This window comes from Equus quagga, chromosome 15 (genome assembly GCF_021613505.1).
Source record: "Equus quagga isolate Etosha38 chromosome 15, UCLA_HA_Equagga_1.0, whole genome shotgun sequence".
Classification (NCBI taxonomy): Eukaryota; Metazoa; Chordata; class Mammalia; order Perissodactyla; family Equidae; genus Equus; species Equus quagga.
In genome coordinates, this window is record NC_060281.1 from 23,458,689 (window position 1) to 23,478,731 (window position 20,043).

At 43.8% G+C, this 20,043-nt stretch overlaps 1 protein-coding gene across 1 annotated transcript; it reads left to right on the top strand.

Annotated features, from left to right (window-relative positions):
- The first annotated feature begins 10,006 nt into the window (after positions 1-10,006).
- Positions 10,007-19,720, top strand: TREM1 (triggering receptor expressed on myeloid cells 1). The gene is made up of 4 exons (XM_046638938.1): positions 10,007-10,116; positions 14,234-14,581; positions 15,834-16,005; positions 19,312-19,720. Exons 1-4 carry the CDS (start codon positions 10,068-10,070, stop codon positions 19,415-19,417), a joined length of 675 nt encoding a protein of 224 aa, XP_046494894.1. The 5' UTR covers positions 10,007-10,067; the 3' UTR covers positions 19,418-19,720.
- The last annotated feature ends 323 nt before the right edge of the window (positions 19,721-20,043 follow it).

Genomic DNA, 20,043 nt, shown 5'->3' on the forward strand with positions numbered 1-20,043 from the left:
GCAGACAGCTCAAGTGAGCGCTGCTCCCATCTGAACTAGAAGGAAAAGCCTGGTAAACTACAGAGCCATAACTTTTCCTGAACCTATAAGAGAGCTGAAGTTGCAAGGCAACCAAGCAGCCTAAAATCCAAGGAAAGACAGGCCACTCCCAGGGGACTTGAGATGGGAGCACCAGCGCACCTGTCCCACAGACAGGGAGGAGGAGGTGCAAATACCGACTAGTGGGTGAGAACAATTCAGCTCAGATTTTAACAAATTGTCAAAGGTCAAGTGCAGGCTAGCATGACAGTCCAGAACTCCCGGGATCCTGACACAAGGGGAGTGCTCAGACCCACTTGCAAACTCTTTTCTAGGTGCTCATAAGAAAGACTGAAGGCAGAAAATCTCCATCAGTGGTGAGGACCTGGAGAAAGGGAGGAAGAAAATAGACCCTTATCTTCTTTGGATCAAAAGTATCAACTCGCTGGGGTAGTGGCAACGAGCCCTGTCATCCCCAGGGAAGAGGTGAAGACCCACTGAAGCTAAGAAAGTGTATAGAAAAAACTTTCTGGCTGCCTAGAACACAAATGTGATGGCTGGAGCTCTAGCAGTCATTTTAGCTCACAAGATGATGAAGTTTGGAGGGCATGAACTGGGATGGTGGGGAAGAGAAGGAACCAAAGCCCCTGATGATGCAAAACTACCACACCAGCCCTGCAGTGCCTATCTCTGAACTTTTTAGTGAGACAGAATAAAGTACTATTTTGCTTAAGCTACTCTTACTGGAGTTTTCTGTTATATTCAGCCTGCTAATTCTAACTGAAACAGAACCAAATCTATAACTCATGTATAGAGGAATCTCATATTCCGGGGATCCTCTCCCTGAGTCATAAACCCTGTATGTAAGCCAAGATTCCGCTAGGCCAGCAGGCAACATGGTGTTTCCACGAGAAGACCTCCTTGCAAACTCCAGCTGCTATTAAAAAAAAAAAATTCGCCCAGGTTAAAATTATTTTGATGCGAAGGATATTACTAGGATAAAACTTTTTGAGTATGGAGGTCTGAGAATAAGGAGTCTAAAAGCAACTGCTCCCTTAGAATGCCACCTCCCACTCAGTCAGGCCAAAAGAAGTTAGAGAAGCTTGTCAAAGATAAACTAGGCGAATTGCTCCCTCTATCGGTGACTTTAGATTTATACAACCTGAGAGTTTTATTGTTTTGCTTTGTTTTAGGACCAAAAAAAAAAAAAAGTCTGAGTTTGGAAACTTTTTAACTGATATTTTTAGACTCCTTTGATTTAAAAAGTGAATTTGTGTTCCTTCTCTTTGATAGTAGCGCAGTTGCTGTGGAACGAATGGCATTTCCCCTACTAAAACTTAAATGGCTAAGCGTTTCTGATGTAATTATTTTATTAAAAATTTATAAAATTTTATCAGAATGGTTATTGTACAAATAACTGGTGTCTACATAAGTTGGTTCTGGTAATCCATATAAAACTGAAAATTATGTGGACCAGTGCTATCATTCGACTCGGACCTTTTGGTAAAATTTTAAAAGTGTAATATTTCTATAATAATACTTCATGTAATTGAACTGATTGTTGATAATAATCAAGTCATATTTTATGAGATCATTAATAAACTTTGGACTAATACAACAATGGGGCAATGAATATTTCTCTTTAAATATTTTTGAGAAACTGGAGTTCAAAATTATAATGGATTGTGGTCAGAGAAAATAACGTTAGTGTATATTAGGAACAGAATCTAAAATAAAGATCTAATATATATCATACATACCTACATATATACATATATATATATATATATATAATACACATGCACACAGAAATACACACATATATGTATAATTTTGACCAATGGAGAGAAGAACTGAAGATTTTAGATAAAGCTTCAAAAACTTGTTCTTGTCTGTATTTTCCCTTTCATTTATAACACGAAATTCTCCCTGAAGTTGTTAGATACTCTCCTTACTCTCTGCCTGAGGCTGGAGCAGAAGTACTTCTCTGCAGTTGCCTGGGACTGTGCTAAGGTTGTATGAACAGGAAGATATTCTGGACGAATACCATGTAAAATAAATGCCCAGATATTTGGGCTAAGAATTAGGAAGAATAAGTACAATCCTCACACAGTCCCATGAGTTCTAGCCCTACATGTACTTGTCAAAATATAGAACACGCTGCTTCCTCCTAAAAGCCAAAATGAGAAAGTCAGGAAACAAATCTATTGTGGACATTATCTTATCAAATGTCCCAATAGGATTTAATTGTAATAGACTGGGCTAGGTTGTGCTGCAAGAACAAACAACTTTCTCCCTCCTCCTCTCCTAAGCTCAATGATTTAGTCCAAGCAAACGTCTTCCTTTGAATCTCACTTCTGATGCAAATGAGCCATCAGCTTCTCCGTAAAGTTACTTAGAGACTTGTCTGATAGAAGCTTCTAGAACCACTCTAGAAGAAGAGAAGAAATGTGGTGAATTCTTGCTGACTCTGAAAGCCTCACTCCTACTGATATGTATTTCTGCTCATAATTCATTGGCCCAAGGAAACCACACAGCCATAGCTAACTTCACAGGGTTCAGGGCAGTGCAATCCTGCCACGTGCCAGGAAAGAGGAGAGATGGAGCATTTGTGAACAGCCCTAAAGAAACCATGCTTTCAACAAGAGTACAATTCAAATATGGGATGGCAAGACAATATATGACATGCTTTAAGATTAAGAAAATGTTTTTAACAAGCAAGAAAAAAGTTCAGGAAAGCAGGAAATAGAAAATGACAGATGGTAAAGTTAGAGTTGACTTGGATACATCCAAAAGTGCATTTGAAGATCATATATTCTATTCTTTGTTTTGTTTTGTTTCGTCTTTGCCATTAACCTTGATGCCAACTTGCAGTTTTGTCAAAGTTAATAGCCAATAGTTTTGGAGGTTCACTTATAAATTTACATTATATCTCAATTATATTACTAGAATTTCTATTCCTATGAATAGGGCATGCAAAATGAATTTGTTCAGTGGGGACTCTCGCTTACTAACACGTGCAGAGAACCAGGCATTGAGTAATTGATGGTGGACCTGCTGCCTCTAAATGAAAGGCGTATAGACTGAACTGCTCCTTTTTTCCCACTCAGGTCACAGTCTGGACTTGTAGAGTCAACTTCACTGTCCTGCAGCGGCAAAATGCTGCTGTGGAGTAAGGACTAATAGCAGAACCACCAAGCAACAAATGTCAGCTGACAGAGCACTAATATCCTGAACCGGACATAACAACAATGGGCATCAGGAAGAGTTCATATAACCAAAAAAAGAATTAAGAATTATTATAATTAATAACATATATATATAATTAATAACATATGTTATATATTATATAATGGAGCCAGTTGCACCAGCTCACAAAAGCTGATTGCCAAGGATCTCTTTCCAGCTCCACATTCAGTGTTGTCATGTTGGGAACTTGAAATCAACCATTATGAGAGTATGTACACCATAGAAATTGACAATCACTACAAATCAAGCCACTTTTCAGAAAGGCAGTTATTAAATATTTACCAGGACATCACTGAATATAAACGTGACCCAAGAATGATACATGTTGGACGTTTGTTTTATCTTTTTTGGAGAAGTTTACCCATTTTAAAATTAGGTTATTTGTCTTTGTATTGTTGAGCTGTTCGTGTTCTTTTTATATTCTCGATACTAGACCCTTATCAGAGATATGGTTTGCAAATATTTTCTCCCATTTTGTAGATTGTTCTTTCACTTTCATTATGGTATAATTTTGCAGCACAAAAGTTTTTAGTTTTGATGAAGTCCAGTTGATCTATTCTTTGGTTGCTTGTGCTTTAAGCGTCATATCTAAGAAACCATTGCCCATCCAAGGTCATAAAGATTCACTCCTTCGTTTTCTTCTAAGAGTTTTATAGTTTCCGCTCTTAGGTTTCCGCTCTACGTCCGCGTCTTCACATAATGTGAAGTTGGGGTCCAAATTCATTCTTTTGCACGTCGACATACAGTTGTGCCAAACCAATTGTTGAAAGACTCTCCTTTCCCTATGGAATCTTCTTGGCATTCTTGTTGAAAATCAATTGACCACAGATGTATGAGTTTATTTCTGGACCATCAATTCTATTCCATTGATTTAAATGTTTACATTTATGCCAGTACTTGCTGTCAATTTCTGCAGAAAAGAAAATTGGAATTTTGGTAGAGATTGCATTTAATTTAATCTGTAGGTAAATTTGGGAAATATTGTCATTTTAATAACATTAAGTCTTCTAATCTATGAATAAGGACATCTTTCCAATTATTCGTATTTTTAAAAAAAATTCTTTCAATAATGTTTTGTAGTTTGCAGTGTGCAAGTCTTGCTTTTCCTTTGTTAAATTTATTCCTAAGTATTTATTCTTTTGGATGCTGTTGTAAAGGAATTGCTTTGCTAATTTCATCTTCAGATTGTTCATTGCTAATGTATAGAAATACGACTAATTTTTATATATTGATCTTGTATCCTGCAACTTTGCCGAAATCATTTGTTAGCTTTAACAGTTTTTTTTTGATTCCTTGGAATTTTCTGTGTAGAAAATCATGTCGTCTGTGAGTAGAGATAGTTTTACTTCTTTCTTTCTAATCTGAATGCCTTTTATTTCATCTTCTTGCCCAGTTGCCCTGGCTAGAACCTCCAGTACAATGTGGAATAGAATTGACAGGAGAAGTCATCCTTGTCTTATTCCTTATCTTAGGGGGGAAAACTTGCGGTCTTTCACCATTAAATGTGATGCGAGTTATGGGGTTTTCACAGATGCCCTTTATCAAGTTGAGGAACTTTTCTTCATATCCTAATTTGTTGAGTGTTTTCTTATCATGAAAGAATTTTGTCAAATGCTTTTTCTGTATCTGTTGAGATGATAGTGTTTTTTTCCCTTTATTCTATTCATATGGTGTATTACATTGATCGAGTTTCATATGTTGAACCAACCTTGCATTCCTAGGATAAATCCCACTTGGTCATGGTGTATAATTCCTTTTATATGCTGTTGCATTCAGTTTGCTAGTGTTTTTTTTGAGGGCTTTTGTGTCTATATTCTTAAGAGATATTGGTCTGTGGTTTTCTTTCCTTGTGATGTCTTTGTCTGGTTTTGGTATCAGGGTAGTACTGGCCTCATAAAGTTATTTGAGAAGTGTTCCCTCCTCTTATATATTTCTGAAGAGTTTGTGAAAGACTGGTGTTAATTCTTCTTTAAATGTTTGGTAGAATTCACCAGTGAAGTCTTCTGGTTCTGGGATTTTCTTTATGGGAAGTTTAAGAATTATTAACCACTATTTTTCAAAAAAGTTTTTCTGGCTCTTTCACTGAAGTGGCTTGAAGCAGGGTTGCCTCAGTAACAATAATGCTCATCAGAAACAACTAATGGTCCTCACTTGGTCTTAGATTTTGGTTTCTAATACTGTTCTCCTTTTAGAAGCTTCTTGGCTCCTTGGAGGGCGGCTGGTCCCACGCTGGGATGGGAGCATGCAAGATGGGCCTGGAGCGTCTTGTTGCCATTAGCGGGGATACATTCAATAATTCTTTGTGGTGTCAAGGACACAAGAGTCAGCTTAAAGGACTCCCAGTAGCCAAACTGTGACTATGTAAGCATCAAAAATGAAGTTGCAGTCAGTCTATTAAGACAACCTGAGTCTCAAAAAGTTATAAGTATATAGTTATATTCAAAAGAAGGAAGAATAGGAAGTCTTTTTCTTTACAAATAATGAATGCATATATATGTTGATTTTTTTCCCCAGATTAAAAAGAGATGTTCACATTTCATTGTGTGTATGTTTTCAGAGTGGGTAGAAACGTTTCCATGCCCAAAGGCCAGTATAGTCACTGTCAGCAAGGCTTATAAAAGATTCCCATCCCAAGATTGGGGTGGCCTTGTTTATTGATTGTGAGTGAGCCGGTTATTCAGCTATCATCTCTCTGATGAATGCTTCTCTACCTGGGTCTGAACTGAGACTCTGAAACCAGATGTCTCCTTTGCCAGCTGGTTCCCTGTTGTACTCTGTCAATAGGAGTGCTGGAGGGTGAGGGTGGCTGGAGGAGGCGAACAGGATGCCCTTCTTTCTGTTTGCGTCCTATTCCTGTGAGTGCCACCACAGCAATGCACTTCACAGGGGCAAGGGCAGTGGTTCCAGTGGCTGCACTTGGTTCCAGTTTGCAGTTTTTCCCACTCCCAGTAACAGCCTCATGGGGGCTCCTCAGAGACACCAGCACCAGCTCTCAGAGAACTGGGTCTTAGGCCCATGGGGCCCTCCTTTGAGCCAGAAAAGAAGATATACATAATCTCATTGTTAAAAAATGTCACACATATATTCTAGCTAGGTCAGACCATACATGTGATTAACCAATCCACATTAAGAAAGAAACTGCTACCTTACCCCATAGTGAAGATTGGGACACACTGACTTGGCTCAGTGACTTACTGAAGGAAAATAAGACAGAATAATATTTGTGCAGGCTTTCATAATAGCACTGAAAATAGCATTTGACTAATAAATACAAAAAGGCTCATAGTAGCTTAAAAATAAACCTTCCTGGTGCTGAGGGCACCAAAGGAGTCAGTGTGGAAGTAGAACTTTTGACTGAGCCTTAAAATGAAAAGAAATCCTAGGTCACAAGTCACAAGACTATGCAACAAAAAGCCTTGAGAGATGATGGCTTGTTGGGAGAAGTAGTCTGGGAATTTAAAATACAGCTTGGATCATCAAACTCCTCAGAAAAATAAGGAATAAAGGACTAAAGGATATTTACATTCTGTTTGCCTCAAGGACACAAAGTGACCAGACAGGTGGAGGACGACTTTGTTCTCATTTAAAGGCACTCAGGTGCCGCCTCTCCTTAGGATGGTGTGAAGGAACAATCGGCTTCCTGTGATATTTAAGTCTAATTAGAAATCCTTCTTGGGCTATTTAATTAAAAGTCCCCCCAAAAAAGAAACAGAAGAATGAGAATCAGAGGAAAGAAATAGAAAAAAGGAAATAAGATGGTAGACTAATTGCCAGTACATCAATAATTACCTTAAACGTAAATGATCTAAACACACCTATCAAAAGACAGAGATTGACAGAGGGGATAAAAGAACAAAGTCCAATTAAGATGCTGCTTACAAGAAACTCATTTCAAAGTCAACTATTAGGTAAGTTGAAAGCAAAAGGATAGAAAAAGATATACCATACAAACATTACTATTTTTTTTTGCTGAGGAAGACTCCCTTTAATGACATCTGTTGCCAATCTTCCTCTACTTTTTTGTATGTGGCACACCTCCACAGCGTGGTTGGTGAGTGGAGTAGGTCTGCACCTGGGATCTGAACCCATGAACCCAGGGCCTCCAAAGCAGAGTGCACAGAACTTTAACCACTCGACCATGGGGCAAGGTCCCAAACATTAATTTTTTAAAAAGCCAGGAGTGGCTATATTAATATCTGATTAAAGTAAACTTCAGAGCAAAGAAAATATCTAGAGACAAAGAGAGACATTATATAATGATAAAAGCATCAATCCACTGTAGGGGAGGAAGAAATTTTCCTGGACCCTTCTAGGTTCTTCTGGCAGGCCTAAGAATTCATTTGACATGAGAAAGAATAACAGGAGAAAATCAAACAAATTTAATAACAGGTATACATGGTAGAAACCCAGAAAAACCGAGTAACTTGCCAGAATGGCTGAAGCCACCACCTTAAATACCATCTTCAGCTAAAGACAAAAGAGGATGCTGGTGGTAGTAGTTTGGGACTTCCAAGGGGAGGAAGGCAAGTCACATGGAGATGGAAAAGCAAATGTCTGGTAAACAAATGTCTGCCACGCCTGCAGAGACAATTTTACATGGGGAGGACTTGGATCAAATGGGCCTTGCTGGGTTCCTGCCTGTCCATCACACCTAGTTCACATTGTACTATAGTTACCGATGGTGATAGCTCCTTCCTGAGCCAGGACTTCCAGCTTCAATTCTTTTAGGAATTTAGGGGGAGGAACAAAGTTTCTTCCCCAGTCTTTCGCTCTTAAAAATAATCAAGCCAAAGAGACATTTTCAGATGGGAAATTCTGCTCCCCTACACTCCCCAGAAGACTGAATCATCTGGAGTGTATACACACCAAACCACAGAGCTCAAGGTACAGGAAGCAAACACTAGTAGAGCTGAAAACAAAAAGTTCCCCTTTAATCTCCCAGGAACTGGAGCCCCAACACAAAGTGTTTTAAGACACAAAAAATTAGGAAGTGTCGTATTATTCATTTCAGGGTGGAAGATGTTTGCTGTAAGAAAGGGATTGGTTCAATGAACGGGACTAACCTGAGTCATCTCTATAAAAATCACGTCTCTCTGAGTCAGAACATTGCAAAACCTTGATCCCTACTTTCCCTCCTCGTGGCCAAACGAGGAAAATGAACGGTGGGTCTGGCAGGTCTCCCTCTAAGCACGGTCCGAAGCCTGGTGTCTGATATGACGTGCAGGGCAAAGGACAGAAGGAACTTTAGTAAAACCTTAACTACAATGACCTCCGCAGGATGCAATGATATGATTTAAGTTTCTTTATTATCATCTGTATTTTATAAATTGCTACCTTCAAGAGTTTTAATTAAAAAAGTTAGCTAACCTTAGAAGTTTTAATTGTTTTAATTTGCAGACATGATAGTACATTTCATTTTTTTTTCATACTCAAATAGCAAACAGTTTGGGTATAAAATTCTGGAGTCATAATGTTCTTTATACATCATCCCTCTGTCTCTTGGCATTTTTTACTCAGAGAACAAATCTGGAGTCCTGCTCATTTCATTTCCTTTGAAGGAATCTTTTTTTTTCCCCCTCTGTGTTTAGCAGCATAAGTCTTTCTATTTAAATTAAAATTTTTCACCTGGAAACTTCCTAGTCTTGGTTTCACTTTGTGAATCTTTCCTTGCCCATGTCAAACTCTCTCAACCTCCAATTTCAGATTTCTTTTCAGATCTGTAGTGTTTTTTTTTTTTTAAAAAAAATACATTTTTATCCTCATGTATGGTCCACTGTTCCATGTTATAACTCAAGAACATCTCTTATTTGTAGATAATTTGTAGGCTGGATTTCTATGACTTGTCCTCCAATATATTTCCGAGCTCTTTTAAATTTCTTTATTCATTTTACATTTGGGAGTATTTCTGAAGCGAATCTTCTCTGTTATTAATTAGATTTTTCCCACCATCAAACCTGCCTTTTATGGCTTCTACCATGGATCCTACTGGATCTTTTCAGCTTTCATCACTGTCCTGGACTATAGCATCCCGTTTCCTTGTTTTAAATCTAAGTCTATGCTTGTTTAATGGCTGCCATGTCCTCTCAAATCGTCTCTGGGGTTTCCTTCACTTCTGTGAGCTCCCAGGCCACCTCTGTGACAGGATGCTGAGGGAAATGCGGGGTGTGGGCCATCCTGGTGATGAAGAGGAGGTCAGCCTCAAGTCAGAAAAGTCCAAGAGAAAGAGAGTAAGGGTGAGAAGGGACAGCATGTAGAAAGAACATGTGTATTAGCTACTTAGCTACAGTGCTCAGCACTTTCCATAGGGACCTCATTTAGTCCTCACAAAAACCCTAAATGTGAGGTGTTTTATTATCCCAACCTGTCCCTGCGTGTGCCTGGCACTCTCACCCACACCCAACTGGACGGGAATGGAGAGTGGGCCTTGGGAGAGCCAGGGGGCCCTCTCTTCCCCTAATAATATTAACACCTTACTTCTGTTTACACAAAAGCAGTATTTTCACTAAAATTTTGTGAGCTAGTTTAAAAAGGCAATTGTCATTATCCCAAGAGAAGAGGAAACTAGGGTTCGGAGAAGCTTAATTGAGACTTGAGCCCCGTCTGCGGATTCCTGTGTTGTCTTTGACGTCTGAAGCCAAGGCAACGGGCAATGAAAGCAGAGTGTGAGACGCAGCACCTCCCAGTAATGGCATCATATCCTGTTATGCAACTTTCTGGAGCCTCAAGGTTAGAGTGTCGCCTTATAGCTGCCCCAGGAGCCACGGTGTTGGCGTTGGAGTTGGAGCTGATGCACAGGAAGAATGAGGAAGGCCAAGCTCTGGGGGCTGCTTGGGATGCTCTTTGTCTCAGGTAAGGCGAGGAAGAGGTGTGAGCAGGCGACGCCTCTGCCCAGGACCTCGGGGGGTCCCACCATAAGAAAGGTTCCTTTTTTCTTTTGAAGCTCCTGGGGATATGGCCACCCAAGAGAGAGCCAACCGTAGTTATGCCAGCCTGGGTTTCTCTACCCAAACTTAGCAGAATCAGGAGTTCTCCGGATACAGGGCCTGAGAACAGAATTAAAAGGGGTGCCTCAGGGAAACAGTATGTCTCTGCGTTTTGATGTTGTCAGAGACACGCAAAAACCTAGATGGGAAAATGATGGAGTAAATCTAAACTTGACATGATCCCAAATAATTTTATTTGAGTTTGAAGTTTTTTTTGTATCTGCCATCATGGTACTTTCGATGTTGATAGTCTATTAAACCCGAAAGACGATTCATTCCACAAATACTTCCCAGGGGCCTCTGATGGGCCTCAGCTATTGCTGAGGACAGAGAAGGGAGCAGAAGAGGCCTGGTGCGCAATTTCACGGCGACTGTGATCCCAGGTTTCCGTTGTCTGCCGGTGTTGGAGGGCGCTGTTGCTCAGACTTGGCAGAGCTGGTCCATCTCCAGGCCTTGCTTTCTCTCCTCTTATTGCACAGCTCACATCTTCACTAAAAATGGAAGCATTTGGGGCTTTCATTGCTCCTCCTCCTAATTCTGATGAATACATTGGGAAATTAACCAGAGAAAGGGAAAATACCAACAGTGAGTTAAAAGAAAGGTTTGCCTTGGAAAAACATGGAAGATCACAGGCAGAGGTTGTTTTCTAGGGAAGCCACTGCTTTGAGCAAGGTCACAGACATCACCTTGCGGAGTCTGCACACAAATGCTGTTTTGGGTCTCCTTGGAGCTGGGGTGATCATCGAGACAGGCAGGTAGGAGTGTGGTTGTCATGGACCAGTGCATGTCCTTGTGTTTTGTTCATGTTTTTCCAAAGGAGAAGTGGGAGAAGATGGAGGTTGAAGGTTGTGTAGATATGTGAGGGAAAACCAGCAGTATATATTTCATTGTGTCCCGTGGGGGTGGGCTACGGTGTAATCTAAAAGCTCCCTCTAGCTCCTGTATCCCAGGGAACCGAGTCACCAGCACCTAGGCACACTTGGGCTGGGACTGCTGTAATCCCAAGCAGACGGCTTCCTTGGGCCACATAGCTCAGAGCTTTAGAGCTGACTCTGGACTCAGACTAACTGGTTTTGAATCCTGACTCCACCACTTTCTACTGTGAGACCCTGGACAAATCACTTAATAGCCTCTGGGTTATTAAATAATGTATTTGTGACTCAATGTCCTTCTCTCTAAAATAGGATTAATAGCAGTGTCAACCTTATAAATTATGAAGATTAAATGAGACAGTATTTTAAATGCTTAGCAATAAGAAGTATTTGTTATTCTTTATTATTAACATATTATAAGGAATTCCTTTCTTGCAATGGAGCAAGAAATGGCGCACAGATAGCATTTCAGCACTGATTTCTTACTGTCTCCTTTCACAAGAGACAGGCAAGTTTGTAAGCAATCTCAGTCTCTTGTAACTCCTACTGCGTTAGTCCGTTTGGGCTGCAGTAACAAAGCACCACAGACGAGAGGGCTTATAAACAACAGAAATTTATTCCTCACCGTTCTGGAGGCTAGAGGTTTCAAGATCAAGGTGCCAATATGGTTTGGTTCTGGTGAAGGCCCTCTCCTGGGTAGCGGACTGCCAACTTCTCACCGTGTCCCTGTGTGATGGAAGGGGCAATGGAGCTCTCCAGAGCCTCTTTACAAAGTCACTAATTCCATTCTCGAGGGTGGAGCCCTCATGAGCTAATCATCTCTCAAAGGCCCCACCTCCTAATACCATCACCTTGGGGGTTAGGATTTCAACATATTAACTTTGGGGGGACAAAAACATTCTGACCATAGCACCCACCTTGCCCAGGGAGTTGGCCAATATTTATCTATAACGTTAATTTAAGAGCTTAGGGCGTTGGCGGCTCACCATCGAGGCCCTAACCTCTTTAACATTACAGAAGGTGGAGAGTGGAGCCCGTGTGTCGTTCTCAGAGCCCAGCACAGTGCCTGGCACAGAGTAGGTCTCAGCCACAGTTTGAAGAATGACTTAATGAATGAGTGAACCAAATGTGGTTTAAAACAGCCCTCAGCCTCTCCTCACCTGTCTCTTGGACAGGCATTCCCGACCACTGTTCACAGGAATTGCCAGGAAGCTTGTTTTCGAGCTTTCCTTAGAAATTGAAGTTTGATCCCAGAAGAACTGGCCTTCAAACCCGGTGTCACTTTCAAAATCCTCAGGAGTCCCTGAGTTGTGTCTTCCCAAGGTCAGGTTGAGGTAGGCTGGGCCTGCTGGAGCTCTTGGCCCATCCTGGGGTGGAATGCAGGTGGGTTGTGATAACAGCCCAGGTGTTCCACCAAAGGGGCAGCTGTTGGCATTTTTCAATGGGCACTCATGGAGCTACCGCCCAAGGAATTAAAGCACGTGTGTGCAGCGGCAGTATTGATAACAGCAGCAGTCATTGTAGGTGGTGGTAGCCTGGCCCTCAGTTTAACCCAGCATTACTATCCAGCCTGTTCTTTGGTGTTCCATGGAGGCAGGTATCCTGGGCCTGAGAGGATAAACTGCAGTCCCTGAGTAAAGTTATAGAGCCCTGCTGTGTCCGGCTGAAACACAGCCCTGGCTCTTCTTCTCGCTTCCACTCTACTTGGCCCTCCCACCAGCAAGGCTCCCTTGGACCAGACCAGAAGATCATTTCCAATTCTAGGTGGTTAAACTGGTTCAACCTCCAAGTGTGTGATTGAAACTCTTGTCTCTGAACTCTGCCCTAGGGTTCTCAGCCTCAGCACTATTGGCATTTTGGGTGGGATAATTCTTTGTTGCGGGGGTCTGTGCACCGTAGGATGTTTAGCAGCATCCCTGGCCTCTACCCATTAGACGCCAGTAGCACCCACCCTACTCCCAATTATAACAATTGAAAACGTCTCCAGGCATTGAGCAATGTCCTCAGGGGGCAGGGGGAGCCATAATCGACCCCCGGTGGAGAACCACTGCTGTGACTCCTCGACATCCTGTAATACTTAGAACTCTTTTGGATGCAAGTGGCATAAACTCAACTAAAGCAAAAATAAGAGGGGGGATTTCCTGGCTCAGGCAACTGGGAAGTACAAGCGGTGCTGGTCTGGAGCACAGCTGAGTCCTTGCCCGGGATAATGTCGTCAGGTCTTTCTCCGTCTCTCTGTCTCTGTCTCTTTCTCTCTTTGGCTCTTTTTGGCCTCATTCTCAGGCAGACTATTTCCACATAGTGGAAATATAGCAACTGAAGATTCACATCCCACTGACCTATCGACAGTAGGAGAAAAGAACATTTTTCTTAATAGCTACAGCAGCCTCAGAGAGGATTCTGACTGGCCCAGCCCCAGTCATGTGCCCATTTCTAAATCAATCAGCGTGGCCAGGGCTATGGGGTTCGTGTGTCCCTTCTTGAGAATGTGAGCAGCCCCAACAGTACAGCCACACAGGATGGATCCCCTAAAAAGAGATGCTCTGCTATCCAAGGAAGGGAGAGAGGAGGACCAGACAGTCAGATATCAATGTGCACCAGGTCCCCAAGATGGCTTCCTCACTGCTTTTCCAATGGTCTCTGGAACCGACCTCTTTCCCGTGACTTAGATGAAGTTCCTCTAGCTATTGAGAGAAGTCACTTTCTGCTACTATCATGTCTTCACAGCCACTCTTCACCCTGTCCGTCCTTCTCTATAACCTTTCCCTCCCATCGTGTCCCCATCTTGCATGGTCTTAGCATGCGTCCCAAGTTCTGTCACCAACCAGGCAATTTCTTCCTTTCAAAAACCATCACTTATAAAAGTTGATTTGCATGAACCATACACAGCCTAGCTCTTGTAGTAAGAAAAAAAAAAAAACGATTCACAGTGAAAAGACCTGGGATCTAGTGCTGTCTTGCTCCGAAAGTTGCATCTTCTCTGGAGGCCTTAAGGATCTCATCTGAAAAACGGGTGATTGAACAAAAAAAGAGAGATGGCTCTTCTCTCTTTTTTTCCAAAGAGAGGAAAGCTATTCCTCACACAGCCAACCTCTGATTCCCTGCTTACAGAACTCCAAGCTGCAGCTGGACAAGCTGAGGAAAAGAAAATCCTAACAGAGGGGGAGACCCTGAACTATCACTGTGTCTACACCCGGAAGCACTCCCAAAGCCAGAAGGCTTGGCAGAGGGTGAGGGATGGAGGGAAAGCCGAGACGCTGGCATTCACAGAGAAGACTTCAAAGAACAGTCAAGAGCTGGGGGGCAGGTACTTCCTAGAAGATAATACCACTCAGGGCGCAGTTCACGTCCGAATGACCAATGTTCAAGTGAGTGACTCTGGACTGTATCGGTGTGTGATCTACCCAATTCTCAGCAACCCTGAAGTCCTCGAGTCTCTCCGCCTGGTGGTGACCAAGGGTGAGTGACCTGGGGGTGGGGCGTAGAGGGTGGGGAGAGCCAGGTGAGGTGGGAGTAGGGGGCAGCAGTGGTTGCACCAGCGGAGTTGTGGCTCAGGATTTCTAGCATCATATCTTTCTCCCAGAAGCTGCTCATCTCTCAGTTGAGGTCCTTGAGAGGCATTTGTCCCCACAGTAAGAAGGGGCTTCTGTTATGGGATTCCTCTTGGGTAACAGAGCCTATTTTGGGGTGCTCTTGTAGGAAGTGGGGTATAGTGAAAGGTGAGTGGTAGACTTGGGATAATTTAGTCTCATTCTTTGGGTCTCCACATAGAAGTCCTTTCCTCAGGAAGCCTCTGATCCACTCTCCCCCTTTCAAGGATGCACTCTGTGGCCTTCCTGTGGGCTTCCAAGGCAGATCTTCGCAGCCCTTCCTGTGGGCACGACCACCTGGATATCTTCTTTCAAATGCAGACTCTGATTCAATCGGTCTAAGGCGGGACCTAGATTCTGCATTTCTGATCCGCCCGCAGTGGATGCTGCTGCTGCTGGTCCGTGGTTCCCACTTTGGAGACCAAGGCTCCACAGCTCATTTCGTGTCCCCTCTCACAGATAACACTGTCTCACTGGGTAGTAGTGGCCGGTTTACTTACCCGCCTCCCCTCTGCATTTCTGAGCACATTGAGGGAAGGGCTTGTGTCCTGCTCAGCTCTGTATCCCCAGCAACGGACGTAGTGCCTGGCACCTAGTGGGCCCTCAGTAGGTGTTGACTGCATGAATTAAGGAAGGCAGAGGAGAGAGAGGCAGGTCCAAGTTCCTAGCACCTGGAGAATTCTAAGCATAAGACAAGGTAAATATATATTAATAAAAGATAACTTGTAAAGAAATACGCCAAAAGTACAGGTGAGCGCAAGGCAGAGAGGATGGTGTAAGGTAGAGTAATGAGGGAATTATTCTAGAAGAGAGTGAGGGCATACAGACTGGTGAAGAATAGCAGGCAAGTGCATTTCCAATGACACCAATAGCCTGAAAATTCCTTTCTTCTTCCTTCTTTCCCTGCCTCCCTCCGTCCCCCGATTCCTCCCTCCTTCCCTCTCTCCCTCTCTTCCTTCTTTCCTTTTTCCTGTTTCCGACCCAGGCTGACCCCACACTGTTTCTTTAATCTTAGCAAAAGAAAATCTCTCCGCATCGACGGCCATGTTCATTTCCCTCCTCAGCTCCGTGTACCCCACCACCTCTCCATTCACCCATCCGCCCAATGTGCCTTTTTGCAGGCCCTTCAGCTAGCACTTCCCCGGACAAGAATCCTCCCCGGGACAAGGCTCAGACATCCACCTTTCCTCCTGCCACAAAGGCCCCGGTGACCCAACCCCCACCCAAATCAACTGCCGGTGTCTCCCGCCCTGGACTTGAAGTCAACCCCACAAATGTGACAGACGTCGGCAGGTATGGTTTCCAGCTCTGGGACCCTGGTCCGCGTGCTGAGAGGAGGATGAGTGGAGTGAGGGATCGGGGAGGGTGAAGGGCAGGAGCAGGCTCAAGTCCCTTCAGTCTGGTGGAGCTCCCCAGGGGAGGAAGGAGGTGGTGCCAGAGTGAGGAGGAGGCTCCTGGTAAGGTTGCCACTACCCCCGGTTCCCTGCTGTATTTCCTTGCACGTCAGAGGGTGAGGAGAGGGAAATGCCCCCTTTGCTGAATTCCAATGGACCTCAGCCAACCCAGGGGCCTAATAGTGTAGTGGAAAAAGCACTCTGAGTGAGGGACCCTGGAGTCTCATGCCAGTCACACTGACTGGCTGTGTGACTTTGGGCGAGTCAGGAACCCTCTCTGGCTTCAGTTTCCTTGTCTATACTGTAGGGAACTGGAAAATCAGAGCTGGAAGCAATGATCTAGCCCAACAGCTCTCAGCAGCTGCTGCAGAGGGCAATTAGCTGGAGGGTTTGCTTTCGCTTCATTTGGTTTATTTCTAATCCTGATGCGTGTGCCCTGCTGCAGACCAGCAGGCTCAGAATTCCTGGAGTTGGGGCCAGTCTCAGCATTTTTACAAGATCTTCAGGAGATTTTTTAATGTGCAGACAAAGCTAAGAACCACTACCTTTGCACGCACACCTCTTTACAGGTGATTTATCTTAGAATGTGTCCATCATTAAATATTGCGTTAACAGAGAAAGAAATATTCTTCCGTATTCCCCCTAATCTCACGAGTCTTTTTTCTCCATATTTTCTTTGTCTTTATTCATATTTATATGTATTTTAACATAGTAATAATTCTAATTATAAACATTTTCATTATTTTTCCATGCTAACACTATTCTTCAATGTTGCGACCTAGTCGTCATAATTGTAATTTCAATGCATGCACACTCTTCTATCAGTGGAAAAGCCATCACTGACGGAATCATTTGTCTCTTTCTAGACATGGAGATTGTTTTCATTTTTTATACTATTGGTGACTCTGAGATGAACATACTCCTGCAGATGTCTTTTTCTTCTTTTAAATCAATTATTCAAAAGAAATGCCCATGAGAGAATTTGAACATTCACATTGCTCTGTATGCATATTGCCAAACGGCCTTCCAAAGATTGGAAGCGGTTTGCAGTGCGATCCACAAGGCAGCAGTGTCACCATCGAGGGTGTAGTATTTTAAAAATATTCCTGCCCAAATAGATGTGAACCGGTGCCCACTTCTGTTTCTCTATTGCTGTGGACCATGAGCTCCGTGCAGCTGGAGGCAGTGCCTTTTTTCCCCGTGTTGTTTCGCTGGCATCAGCCTAAGCCGGAGTGCCTGGTGTGTAGCGGGGGCTCATTAAACCTTGTGGGCTCAATAAAATAAATGAGCTAGTGAGAGTCAAAGTTCTTCTTTTTTCACTGCTTTTATTTTCCAGCATGCAAACTGAGAGCACATAACCTTTGCCCACGTTCCTCCTAGAGGCTGCCCCTCTTTCATCTATTAACTTTATCTGTTAACTAATAGGAACTATGCCATGGTCAGAGTCTAGTCAGGAAAGCAGAAGCCACTGAGCCGTTTGAACAAGAGATCATTTGACACAGAGAGCTGTTTGCGCAGGTGATGGAAGAGCTGAGACCCCAATCTGGGGATGGATGGTGAGAGAACTCAGAGGAAGCCGCTGTCACCCTGTTTCAGGGTGGCATCCTCAGAAGGGGGATGTCTGATGCAAATGTTTTCGGAAGTGATCCCAGACAAAACCATTAGGGAAGTGGGACAGGGGAGGGAAGGAAACCAAGCAAACAGTGTCAAAACCAAGCCAAGCACCACAGGAGGAACTTTGGCTCAGTCCTGCAGGGGTTGGGGAGTTGGGATGGAGTTCTGGGAACCCACGGGTCACACTTGGAGTTGTCTGTATTCAGGCCAGGAACTGGAACATGGCCACTGCCCACACTGCGGATGGTGCCCCTGCAACCACCATGGGCCAGAGAGGCACTGGCTTGCCGGCTCCTGCCCGTGCCATCGGAGGCTGAACTTGACCAGGCTGCAGACACCTAGTCCTGGGGAAGCCTGACAGAGCTGGAGGCTGGGGGTGGATTTCAGTGCTAACGGCCACCTGCCGCTTTCCATCCCCGTTGTGTCATTTGTTCCTTAGCTGGTTTGTACCTGCACATTTAAGTTTTGTGTAGGCAAATGTGTTAACTTTAAAATTATTGCTTTGCTTTGTTCTTTACTTGTGCTTGATTCTATTTCCTGTGACTTTGCTTTTTTCTTTTTTTCATTTTATTTAAATCTTTAGTCCATCTTCGGGAGAGGGGTTACTTTGCTGTATGGTATAAAATGTAGAAAAGATGACTTTTCTTCATATGACTATCCAGGTACCATAAGACTATTTACTAAACAGTCCTCGCCGATTTCCTCAGGTGTTAAATTCCCAGTAACATTAGCTCTAGCTCTGAACTTCTGTATGTTTCACTGCCACCCAGTCCTCTTTTTGTCACTGTGCCGGATGCAGATTAGCTCTGCTGTTGTCTATTCCGTATCTACCGAGTCTGGACAGGCCAAGCTTCCTCACTCTCTTCTGTCCCTTTCTCATGATCCCTACTGCCCTTTACCCAGGACTTTCAGAATCATTTGGCTAAAATCTATAAAAATTAATGATGGGATTTTGATGAGAATTAGATTCCTCTCAGTTTATAGGTGTGGAAACTGAGGCGGAAGAGGTGAGATGACTCTCCCTGCTGAACAGGTTTCCCGGCTCCAGGACTCTGTACTTGTGACCCTGCTCATCACCGTGGAGAAAGAGGAATGCCATCAGCCTACCCTTTCTCCCAAAGCCCCTTCTGGACATGGACCCTCTGCTCTCAACTAAATATATTTCTTTTTTTTTTTTTTTTAAAGATTTTATTTTTTCCTTTTTCTCCCCAAAGCCTCCCGGTACATAGTTGTATATTCTTCGTTGTGGGTCCTTCTAGTTGTGGCATGTGGGACGCTGCCTCAGCGTGGTCTGATGAGCAGTGCCATGTCCGCGCCCAGGATTCGAACCAACGAAACACTGGGCCGCCTGCAGCGGAGCGCGCGAACTTAACCACTCAGCCACGGGGCCAGCCCCTCAACTAAATACATTTCTAATCAGTAGTTTCAGGCAATGGGGCAAACTAAAATGCCCAGGGCCAGTCAGCATGGGGAAGGTGCTGGAAGGAGCTAAGCAGATAAGATAAGGGGCACGAAGGAATTTTGTGGAGTAAAACTCAATGTGAGGGAGCCCCATTGCCAGGGGCACCAACATGTCTCCTCTCTCCCACAGGATCTCTGTGTTCAGCATTGTCATTCCTGTGGCGTGCGCACTTGTGACTAAGAGCCTGGTCCTTACTGTCCTGTTTGCTGTCACACAGAAGTCATTTGGATCCTAGGCCCATGGACCCATGAGGATGACCTCTGATCTCCATCTACATCCATCTGGCAGTTGTGCTGGAAGAAGAATGTGAGGGGGACGGGAAGGAAGGGGCAGCGACATGAGTTGGATCCATTACAAAGGTTATTTCTGAGGCTCAGGATCTCGCCTTCCCAGTTCTGCTGACTCCCCTCATTTCACTGATGACCGTGGGGTGTGCTTTGCCCCCTTAAAAGAGCAGACACAGCCCCAAACATGCCTTGACCCTCCATCCCACCAACAGCTTAGGGTTTGCATTGAATAAACACAGAGTCCAATGCTTTTCACTGTCGCTGTCTTGTGGGGGTTGTGAGGCACAGAGGGCACAGCTGCCAAGTCTGTCCTGGTCCTTGGCCTGGACCATAAGATTTTGGCCTGACCTGGACAGATCTCCCATTCCAGAACCATCCTGCTCTCTCGGCCACTGGGATCTTCCTTCCCTATAGAATCAGATGCTTAGGTTTCTCCCTTCATCTGTGGCCCTTTCCAACACTCCCAGAAAAGGGTAGGGAAAACCATGGAACAAGGAGAAGACATGACACCACGGTGAGAATTCCATATTTGGGAAAGAGAAACCAAGTTAACTATAATGCTGTATCCTGGGAA